Genomic DNA, 11,066 nt, shown 5'->3' with positions numbered 1-11,066 from the left:
TAGTATTATGGGAGAGAGAGATGTTCTCTCTATTCACTGTCTCCACCTCATGCATAATCTTATAAACCTCTATCCTGTCCCCCTTCAGCCACATCTTTTCTAAACTTGTCACCATTTCCTCCTAGGGAAGGTGCTCCCACCCCCTCACCATCGTGGTTGCCTTCCTCTGCACTTCTTCCCAGATTTGTAGGGAGGTTGTGCAGAGATACAAAATTCCAAGTCTGTTGGCATAACAGAAAGGTGTGAGTAGAACAAAGGTAGTCTGTTACTGACATCCAGTGAGAGAACAACCCTATTTGGGCCGGGGTGATGTGGTATTTGAGTGGTAGCTTCAAATCTGGAGGATGGAGTTTGATTCCCCTCTCCTCTTCCACATGCAGATAGCTGGATGACCTTGGGCCAATTCCTGTTCTCTCAGAGCTCTCTCACTCCCACCTGCCTCACAAGTTGTCTGTTGTGGAAGGATAGGTGATTGTAAGCTGCTTTGATACTCCTTTGGGGAGTAAAAAGCAGAGTACAAAAAAAAACAGCTCTTCTTCTTCTGTTTGCTATTGCTTATCACCCAGTGTGGTGGGCACAGCAACAAAATGGCTGCCACAAAATGGCTGCTGCAGGAGGCAGAACCCACCACAAAATGGCTGCAGAAACTGATCTTCTGTTATACAATGCTGATCCCCGTCCTCTAGTTTCAGCTGCTGCCAAAGCAGAATAAAAACTTTTTTTTTTTTTTGCACCATGTCCAAAGGCCAAAGAGATGCCTTGCTGGGTCAAAAGCCCCACCACACTTTCTAAAAACACTTGGGCACTGTGGCGTCCACCAGACCACACCAGGGACCCCGGCTTAGGGCTTTCTTTGGAGGGGAAATCGAAAGAACAAGAGACAATGGTGCAATGGGGAAATGGACAATGTTTTGTCCCATTATATTACCTTGATGCATCTCACAAACTAGTCTTCTGGGGGATCTGTATAATAGTCCTACGGGAACTGCTAGATCCTAGTGCTTCTTCTCCCCACAAGATACAGCCTGCATCTTCAAAAGGTGCACTAAGACTTCATTGTTTTGCTTGGCATACCCTCAAGGATGGTTCTTGGCCCTCCTCCCTGTTTTGTGTGCTGTTTGATCGTGTGTTTTTAATTGAATTATTTTATAAGGAGGAGAAAGTCGAGTTATGAATGAATGACTGAATAAATAAGTTTGCACATGTAAAGGCTGACCGTGCAATTCCCTGTTGGTCAATGAATCTGCCTACGGATGTTTGCGTGCATGCAGCTCCCTTGCTGGAAGTGTGTGCTCGTGCCAAGTTGCTTCCGACTTACGGCAACCCTATGAATGCCCTCGAGAATGCCCTCTTGTTAACAGCCTTGCAAACAGAGGCCTGTGGCTTCCTTGATGGACTCCATCCATTTCATGTTGGGTCACCCTCTTTCCCTGCTGCCTTCAACCTGTCCTAGCGTTATTGGCCTTTTCCTTGACTCTTGTCTTCTCATGTGACCGAATCATGATACCTTCAGTTTAGTCATTTTAGTTTCCAGGGAGAGTTCAGGCTTGATTTGATCTAAAACCCGCTGATTCATCTTTTTGGGTGGTCCACAGTATCTTTAAAACTCTCCTCCTTTCAAAGGACTCTACTTTCTTCCCATCAGCATTGTCCATTGTCCAGCTTTCACTCCCATGCATAGGAAAGGGTGATCATTTGGACACGAATTATCATAATCTTAAATTATCATAATCTTAAAGCCTCTTGTGGCGCAGAGTGGTAAGGCAGCCGTCTGAAAGCTTTGCCCATGAGGCTGGGAGTTCAATCCCAGCAGCCGGCTCAAGGTTGACTCAGCCTTCCATCCTTCCGAGATCGGTCAAATGAGTACCCAGCTTGCTGGGGGGTAAACGGTCATGACTGGGGAAGGCACTGGCAAACCACCCCGTATTGAGTCTGCCATGAAAACGCTGGAGGGCGTCACCCCAAGGGTCAGACATGACTCGGTGCTTGCACAGGGGATACCTTTACCTTTACCTATCATAATCTTGATCATCAGCAACACATCCCAGCACTAAAGGATATTTTCTAGCTCCTTCGTGGCTACCCAGGAACACGAAGAACTCATGCTTACAACCGCTTTCATCGTCAATAAACATAACAAGAAAAATACAAAACTGTATTTGCATGTCTCCCTTGTTTTGTACATCCATTTGCAGTGAATACATACATATATACACACACACCCAATCTAGTGCAAGTTTTCTTAGAGTTTTCCTGGCTTCTGCCTCCGTTTCTCCTCTACTATTGCTTCTGAATATTATGCTCTTCGGTTGACCTTTCTTGTTTTTCCCCCGAGGTGATTTTGCTTGTACAATGAAGAAAAGTGTGGTCCTGCAACAGCAGTTTTGAAAAACTAACTACAGCTGCGATCCTTCCGTGTTCTTGTACTTGAAAAGAAACACGGCTAGGTTAACATTACATTGTGCTAGAATTTACATTGAACTATTGTAAAATACATCAATTGCATTTGGTGTTCAACTATTCAAGCAACAAACCTTCTCTCCATCAACAATGCAGAATAGAACACGCCTAAAAAAATGGAATATGGGATTGCCAACAAAATTATCTGTTTATACGTCATTGCTCTTGCGGGATATCTGTTAAATAGTGAATAAATGGGCGTCCATGAGGACAGCTTCTTTGTTGGCTTCCAAGTTCCTTCTGCATTCTGTACACTGTATCCTGCACATCTTCTTTTGATAAATATAAAGGCAGCTGCCGTGACAATCGGACCGCTTCTCCCTATGAAAGAAAATAACATTTAAGAGTCAGACGTCACCCCGAGCCTACAATGAACAACAACAGAAGTTGTCATTCTGGTGTCTAGTCATGAATTGTACTTCTTAGTAGTCGTATGTTGAATCTGAACATAAAATGGCGGCATATTAGTCAAAGATTTGGGGATCTGCTGGAATTAGTCACAGATAGGGATCTGGGGATCCCCTGGAACTGCAGCTCATCTCCAACAACAAAGATCAGTCCCCCCTAGAGAATGTGTTGGAGGGTAGACTCTACGGCATTGCACCCCACTGAGGTATCTGTCCTCCCCAGGCTCTATCTTCAGATTTTCCAGGAAGTTCCTGACCTGCATGTGGGAACCAATGGTGGCCAGGGGGAACCTGAGGGCCTGATCATATAATATAGAAGAAGAAGAAGAAGAGTTGGCTCTTATATGCCGCTTTTCCCTACCCGAAGGAGGCTCAAAGCGGCTTACATTCGCCTTCCCTTTCCTCTCCCCACAACAGACACCCTGTGGGGTGGGTGAGGCTGAGAGAGCCCTGATATTCCTGCTCAGTCAGAACAGTTTTATCAGTGCTGTGGGGAGCCCAAGGTCACCCAGCTGGTTGCATGCGGGGGAGCGCAGAATCGAACCCGGCATGCCAGATTAGAAGTCCGCACTCCTAACCACTACACCAAACTGGCTCTCTATAAACAACACATAGAAGATCAGAAAGGCTTTTACAAAGACAATCTTTTTTTTTTTTTAAGAACACAACTCAGACATTCACATGGTCCAGAAGTTTAAAAAAGCAGTTGATAGGCTCCAGAGAGCTGCCGGTGGGGAGGGGGCCGCACGACCCTCTTTCGACTTCGGGCAGGGTGGGGGGGCCAGAGAACGCCATTTTGGGCTTCGGGGAGGGTGGGGGGGTGGGAGCCGCCCTTCTCTCGTCCCCGGGAGCAGTGTCGCTGCGGTGAGGCCTCTCCCGGAGCTGAGAGAAGACCGGCTCCTAGCGCCCATTTTATTACAGAATAAAATGGGCTTTATTTCTAGTTGATAGAATAATGGAATATAAATATTCGTAATAAGTAATTAAGAATGCAGTATAAAAGCAGGCGGTAGTTTGTGCTACTGGCTCAAATACAACTGCAACATGGAACATTGTTACAATCTTAATTTTCCAAACTATTGTATAGTTTCCACAACATACTTTGTGTTAACGAAGTTTGGGCCTTATAATAGCCTTGATAACAATTAAAGGGTCCAAAAGAGCTGGAAAATGGGACTGACTGTCTTTTACTGAGATAAGTACAAATTGGATATTTCCATCCATGGGACAAAATACAGGAGACATGGGAGATTTCCTATATTTTTAAAAGCTAAAATCAGTCATGAAGGAGGGGCATGGGAATTGGAACCACAGTTATATGGTTCAAAACCAGATGCTGCTACATGTTTTATATGCAGGGGTTGTGATTTGTTAAAAAAAAAAAACAAGGGGGGAGATGATTAAATAACCACCTGTTTGCTGCTGCTCAGGCCTGAATCTGTTCTTCAGGCTAAGAGTTGCCAACCTCCAGGTTGTGACTGGTGACCTCCCGCTTTTACAATTGGTCTTCAGGTGATAGAAATCAATTCACCTGGAGAAAATGGCTCATTTGGAAGTTGGACTCTATGGAATCATGCCCCAAAGCCTGACCCCTCGGTCTCCACCCTGCAAATCTGCAGGTATTTCTCAACCCAAACCAGGCAGCTCTAGGCTGCTATAGCTTTAAATGCTCCCCTTCACCGGCGTGGGGTGGGGTGGGGTGGGAGACACAATATTCACAGACCTCCGATCTTACATGTCTCAAGATCCTGCACTCAAATGCCCTTGCCATGCTTGATAGGATGATTTTTTTGCTTGGTTCTGCTGTGTCCCATGTTATTTTAGACTTAGCTTTCATGGCCTTTCACACCTTTATCTGAGCAAGATTCAAGTGGACAGCCGTATTGGTCTTGAAGTAGCACAACAAAATTTGAGTCTAACGGCTGAAATGGCATATTAACAAACAGCTTGCCAAACGACTGAAACTTGAGTTGCTCTTGGATTTGAGAGCATCCATATATGGGGGTCACCATATATGGGGGTCACCATCCACTGCAGCCATTTTCTCCAGGGAAATGAATCTTTATAGCCCAGGGTTGCCAGGTCCCCCTGGCCCCCTAGCCACTGCCGCATCCAGGTTGGGAAACAACTAGAAATGTGAGGATGGGGCCTGGGACAACAGGGACCTCAGAGGGGTACAGTGTCCACCAAGTATCTATTTTCTCCAAGGAAACTCATCTCTGTAGTCTGGAGATGAACTGAGACTCTGGAAGATCGCCAGGCCCCACCTGGAGGTTGGCATCCTTACTGTAGCCCAGAGATCAGTTGTAATTCTGGGACATCTCCAGACCCCAAGCAGCAGAGAGCAGCACTAGCTGTGACCCATATCACTGTTTCTTACCTCCAAATAGTTAGCCACTTTGAGAGGTCTGCATTCATAAACTTCCTTGGCATTTTTGTTTATCACCGCACTCAGAATTTCTTTCAAATCTGAAACGCCATAATAAGGTATGCAGCTGGTCATTCCTTCAATTTCCAACTGGCTTTCCCCAGATGACACTCCTATCAGGAAAACAAGCAAAAGAGTTTAAAACTGAGCATGTTATACATGCTCTTTTCATTTACAGGTATGCCCCAAAACAGGGACCATGGCAGATCCAGGCAAGATAGTAAAAAATATAACCATTAATGATCAGTATAGCTTTAAAAACACTGTATGCCGATGAAGGCTTTGCTAGGGGGGAATGAATCAACTGCTGGGCCCCCAGGACATTTGCCTGGACTCGACCCAGGCCAGGGCCTTTTCGGTCGTGGCCCCAACCTGGTGGAACGAGCTCCTGGAAGAGCTAAGGGTCCTGCCGGAGTTGTCAGCTTTCCACAGGGCCTGCAAGACGGAGCTCTTCCGCCAGGTTGAGGCCAGGGCTGAGTCCGGGTATTCCAACTAAGAACCCCACCCCCCCCAGGTCTATTAGAACTAGGGTTGTGCGATTCGGCTGGTTCGGCGGCCGTTCCCTCCGGGCGCAGCCAGCGCCACTCCGCGCGGGGGGGAGGGCGGTGCCGGCAGCGGCGTGACAGCAGGCGCAACCACGCCCGCTGTCACGCCGCTGCCGGCACCGCCCTCCCCCCCGCGCGGAGTGGCGCTGGCTGCGCCCGGAGGGAACGGCCGCCGAACCAGCCGAATCGCACAACCCTAATTAGAACTGCTCCCACTCTCTCCAGAAGAGAACTTGGCCTCGGACTGAACAGAGTGCGTTAAGATGGGGTAGAAAGGATGTTACTATTGCTGTCTTGTTGTTGTTGTTATAAGTTGGGGGAATTTTATTGGGGTTTTATTCTATCTTAATGTTTTACTATGTGAACCTGCTGCAGAGGAAAGGACACGCAGTAATGGGTTTAAACTACAAGTACAACGATATAGGCTAGATATCAGGGAAAAATGTTTCACAGTCAGAGCAGTTCAGCAGTGGAATAGGCTGCCTAAGGAGGTGGTGAGCTCCCCCTCACTGGCAGTTTTTAAGCAAAGGTTGGATACACACTTTTCTTGGATGCTTTAGGATGCTTAGGGCTGATCCTGTGTTGAGCAGGGGGTTGGACTAGATGGCCTGTGTGGCCCCTTCCAACTCTATGATTCTATGATTCTATGAACCGCTGTGAGACTGACAAGGGAGTGGCGGTATATAATTTTAAATAAATAAATAAATAAATAAATTCGAATTTTAAAAAAATCACACACCCAAAAGCCAATTCATTCCTTGGAGCTTGATCTCTGACCGCATGTTATAAATGTCACCCATGATTACTGCCCTTTGACACAGAAAGCATGCTCATTTCTTCCAATTCAAATCCCGGTTAGCATTGGCTCAATCCGTATTTTATTTTTCCCTCGGTCTTTCTGCGTTTGGAAAGAAGCAGTAGTCCCCAGAAATCTATTAAAGCAGAAGTGGAATTAAAGATGATGTCGGAAATCATTTCCCAGTTTATACCCTGGCCTCCGTCTGCGAAACGGTTGAGGGGTCTGTTATGCTCTTAAGCTTCTTATGTTGTAAATGTCAACTGAACTCGTAAAAAGAATTTTACGCCGGCTTCCTGTGCTAAAATTGACAAGAACCTCCAAGTCTGGGAATGGAGCCACTGGATGAGATCCTGCGTGAGAATATATTGGAACGTCTTCACTATCCCATAGCCGTCAGGCCAAGGGATGGCGTTTTAGAACTGGGCACCTGAATAAGGCACCTCCCATAAACCTCAGATTGGGGGGCACAAACTGGGGCATTTTCATGAGAAATTTTGGGTTGTGCCCTTCCCTAGCAAGAACTACCACCTGAACTTTGGGCCTGATGAGCCATGACTCCGGGGAAGCATGGATGATGGACTGGGAAGCTGATCTTGTTCTCTTCCATTGTATCTTCACAACAGCCCTACGTGGAGGGTTAAGATGTAGGAGAGTGACTTGCCCAAAGTCGCCCAGCGAGCTTCCCAGAGCAGAGTGAGAATCTGAACTCAGGTCTCTCAGATTCTAGGCTGAAACTACAACCCTGGGTTTTCATGCTGAGGCTACTGTTGAACAGCGGCAAGCATCCAGACCTCGGTAGGTAGCAAGTCACTCAGTGGTTGCTGCCTGGTCTGATCCCGATAAGTCCTCCTTCAAAGGCCAAAACAGCCCTGGAAATGGCGATGCCCCTCCTCATACCTTTTACTGACCAACACCAAGGTTGGAACCTGCTGACAATATTGTTGTGGTTGCTTAGCAACGAATGACTACTGAGGACATCCACTTCTTCAAACTCAGGTACTAGTTTTATTGTTTTGTGAGTTAACACCCTTAAGTCATTTCTTTTGGGGGGGGGTATCTTTAGATTTAGAGCCTCTTGTGGCGCAGAGTGGTAAGGCAGCAGACATGCAGTCTGAAAGCTCTGCCCAAGAGGCTGGGAGTTCAATCCCAGCAGCTGGCTCAAGGTTGACTCAGCCTTCCATCCTTCCGAGGTCGGTAAAATGAGTACCCAGCTTGCTGGGGGGTAAAACAGTAATGACTGGGGAAGGCACTGGCAAACCACCCCGTACTGAGTCTGCCATGAAAACACTGGAGGGCGTCACTCCAAGGGCCAGACATGACCCGGTGCTTGCATAGGCGATACCTTTACCTTTATGGGGATTTTCTCAGGTTTGTAGAAAGACCTGCCTGGGCTATTCATGGCTCCAGTCTCCAAATGCAAGTATCCAGAGACAGAACTATGCTGAAAATTAGATATATTGATTCTGTTCTAGCCAACACAGTTTAGCTTTTATCTAGTCAATGCAACAAAATACCTATTTTGAATTGAATAACTTAGCACTGACAGTACTTCCCTTTCATTTCTCTTGTAGAAAAAGAAGTTTTTATACCCCGCTTTTCACTGTCCAAAGGAGTCTCAAAGCAGTTTACAAGTGCCAGCCCTTCGTCTCCTCACAATAGACCCCTGTGATGTAGGTGGGGCTGAAAGAGCTCTGACAGGACTGCTCCGTGAGAACAGCACTATCAGGATCGGGGTCATTCAGCTGGCTGCATGTGGAAGAGCGGGGAATCAAATCTGGCTCACCAGATTAGAAGCCACTCATAACCACTACACCAAGCCGGCTCTTTTGTACTTTATTTCTGTGTCCTGCCATCTCTAAAAATCTCCTATTTTCTTCTTCTCTATCCATATGTATTTCTTGTGATTCAACAAATGTTAACGTGATAGAAGCAATGGAAAACAATATCCAGGCAATTCATTTTCAATATGCAGTTTGGTCATGCAAAGAAAGGGAAATTCTCACTTCTAGGTCCTTCAAAATGGTTACCTTTTGAACAGATCAGGTGGAATTTTAATGTTCAGTTAGAAGAGAAGGTCACCTTGAAGGATTCCTCCCATAGTTCGAAGGAAACTCCTCCTCCTTTCATAGTTTTAGTCCTGCATTGGTAAGGAGTCTCAAAGAAGGCTTTTAATGAACATCAGCATTGGTAGTGTTAGATGACAGTGTAACGCTCTCTTTAGGGCTGCGATAGAGCAATTCTGAGTTTGGTCCAATAACTGTGAACAGGAATGCCTTTCAGAGGAAATTAGATTCACAGAGGCAAGGTCCTTCAGTGGCCACGGTGAGTAAAGGGAACCACCATCTCCCAAGGGAGCAAAACTCCGAACGCCAATGCTTAGGAGGCAGCTTTGGCCTCTGTACCATTTCTTGGCGCTCCAGGGTAACTGCCCAGACCGTGATACGAGACAGGATGCCAGCACCGGATGGACTGTTCGTTTGATTCAGCAGAGCTTTTCTTACACTCCTAATAACGCAGGAGACTAATACAGAGGAAAGGTTCTTTCCATTTCTTTTTTACGACCCAGTTTCACTTGTTCTATAAACCACTCTTCCATCATTTTGTGAGATTTGGGCAGACTCAACTGCATATTAAAAACGAGAGGGACCGAAGAAGTTCCCCAGCATAAATCCATCAAGGCATAGTTGGCCACATATGAGACGAGAAGAGATAACCCCGACATGTTTCCAAAATTTACCCTGACAGACATATTGTGCAATGGCTATGCATGAGGCGTGAGGCAATTTGCACAAACATTTTTTGGTGAAAAGCACAGGAATATCCAAGGAAAATAGTCTAAGAATAAATGGTGAGTTTCCAAGAGAATCAGAGTGTACGGCTTTTCTGTGCTACCAGTGTTCTTTCCTTGTTCCAAACAATTTTCCCCTTAGCGACCTTTGGAAAAGTCTCCTCTTTCGTGCCAGGAAAGAAAATATATAATCTTTTTAGCTGTCCCACCTCAGTGCAGTAATATTATTATATTTCATTCATTTAAAAAAAAGTTCTTGTTCAATCAGATGCTAAATGCTACTACGTGGCCAAAAGATTAACTCTTGTCGTGGTGTTTTGGACAAAATATCAGCGTACCTGGACAAAGCTTCAGTCCTAGATCCGCCCCAATCAGGTTTCCGACCTGGCCATGGGGTGGAAACAACGCTGGTGACCTTGATAAATGACCTCTGGCACCAGCTGGACCAGGGTGGGTCAGCGCTGCTTGTGTTATTTGACCTCACAGCAGCGTTTGACACAATCGAACATAAGCTCCTAGCTCACCACCTCCAGAAAACACAGGACAGCCCTCCAATGGCTGATCTCCTTCCTTGGGGGTCGCAGACAAAGGGTAGCAATTGGAAAGAGACAATCGAACCACTGTGAACTCACAGGTGGAGTTCCACAGGGAGCGGTCCTCTTTCCAATTTTATTCAACATCTTTATGCGTCCTCTTGCCCAGCTGATGCAAAGGTTCAGACTTGGGTGCCATCAATATGCAGATGATAACCAGCTCTTCCTCCTGATGGATGGCTCCCAGAGGTTGGAGTCAGATGTCTGGAAGCTGTGACAGAATGGCTCAAGCATAGCCATCGGAAGCTTAACCCTTCAAAGATGGAGGTCCTATGGCTAGGCAGAAAGGCTACAAGTGAGGAAGCGTGACTACCTACCCAGCCTGTATGGGATGTAACTGTCAGTGGCTCACCTCGCCAGGATCCTAGATGCCTCACTCTCTATGCACAGATCACAAGTGTAGTACAGCTGGTGTTTTACCACCTGCACCAAGCCAAACTACTAGTGCCCTACTTGGCCCCGGAGCACCTGGCCACAGTGATCCATGAGACGGTCACCTATAGACTGGATTTCTACAACTCCCTCTAGGCGGGCCTACCCTTATCCGGAAACTACAGCTGGTCCAGAATGCAGCAGCCGAGGTTCTAATGGAAACACCTCGGAGGGCCCACATCTGTCCCCTTCTCCAACATCTGCAATGGTTACTAGCTGAATCCCGGATCAAGCTTTAAAGTCTTGGCAATTATCTTTAAGGCTATACGTGTTTTGGGTCCAGCATACCTGAGAGACTGTCTCCCTGTTTATGCCCGCCCCCCAAGAGCGCTACACTCAGCCAATGCCAACCGGCTAGTGATACCTTTAAATTATTTAGCTATTTTAATTATTTTTTTCAATCAATTTATCTGATTAAGCATGGTACAAATGAATACATCTCAATCTCAGCATGCAATGAAGCTGGGATATAAACTGCACGCACTGCCCCACTCCTCATGAGGATTAATCCTGGAATCCAAACTAGGTCTCAAAGCTCCGCTCCACGAAGCCTTTAAGCCAGGGGTAGTCAACCTGTGGTCCTCCAGATGTCCGTGGACTACAATTCCCATGAG

The 11,066-nt window shown here is 46.4% G+C and overlaps 1 protein-coding gene across 3 annotated transcripts in view; it reads right to left on the bottom strand.

Moving 5' to 3' along the window:
- Positions 1-2,156: 2,156 nt before the first annotated feature.
- The window catches only part of PMS1 (PMS1 homolog 1, mismatch repair system component), a 63,122-nt gene continuing 54,212 nt past the window's right edge, over positions 2,157-11,066 (bottom strand). For all 3 annotated transcript variants that reach the window (XR_013228001.1, XM_077319462.1, XM_077319463.1), the window contains 2 exons: positions 5,248-5,408; positions 2,157-2,781 (listed from right to left, as the gene is read on the bottom strand). Coding sequence is in view for 2 of the 3 variants with exons in the window: in XM_077319462.1 (XP_077175577.1) it covers positions 2,617-2,781; positions 5,248-5,408 (326 nt within the window). In the remaining variant the exon portion in view is untranslated. The remainder of the gene's footprint in view (positions 2,782-5,247; positions 5,409-11,066) is intronic.

This window comes from Paroedura picta, chromosome 2 (genome assembly GCF_049243985.1).
Source record: "Paroedura picta isolate Pp20150507F chromosome 2, Ppicta_v3.0, whole genome shotgun sequence".
In the NCBI taxonomy this organism is placed as follows: Eukaryota; Metazoa; Chordata; class Lepidosauria; order Squamata; family Gekkonidae; genus Paroedura; species Paroedura picta.
Note: the sequence above shows the minus strand (reverse complement) of the source record. Positions and strands in the feature narration are given on the sequence as shown.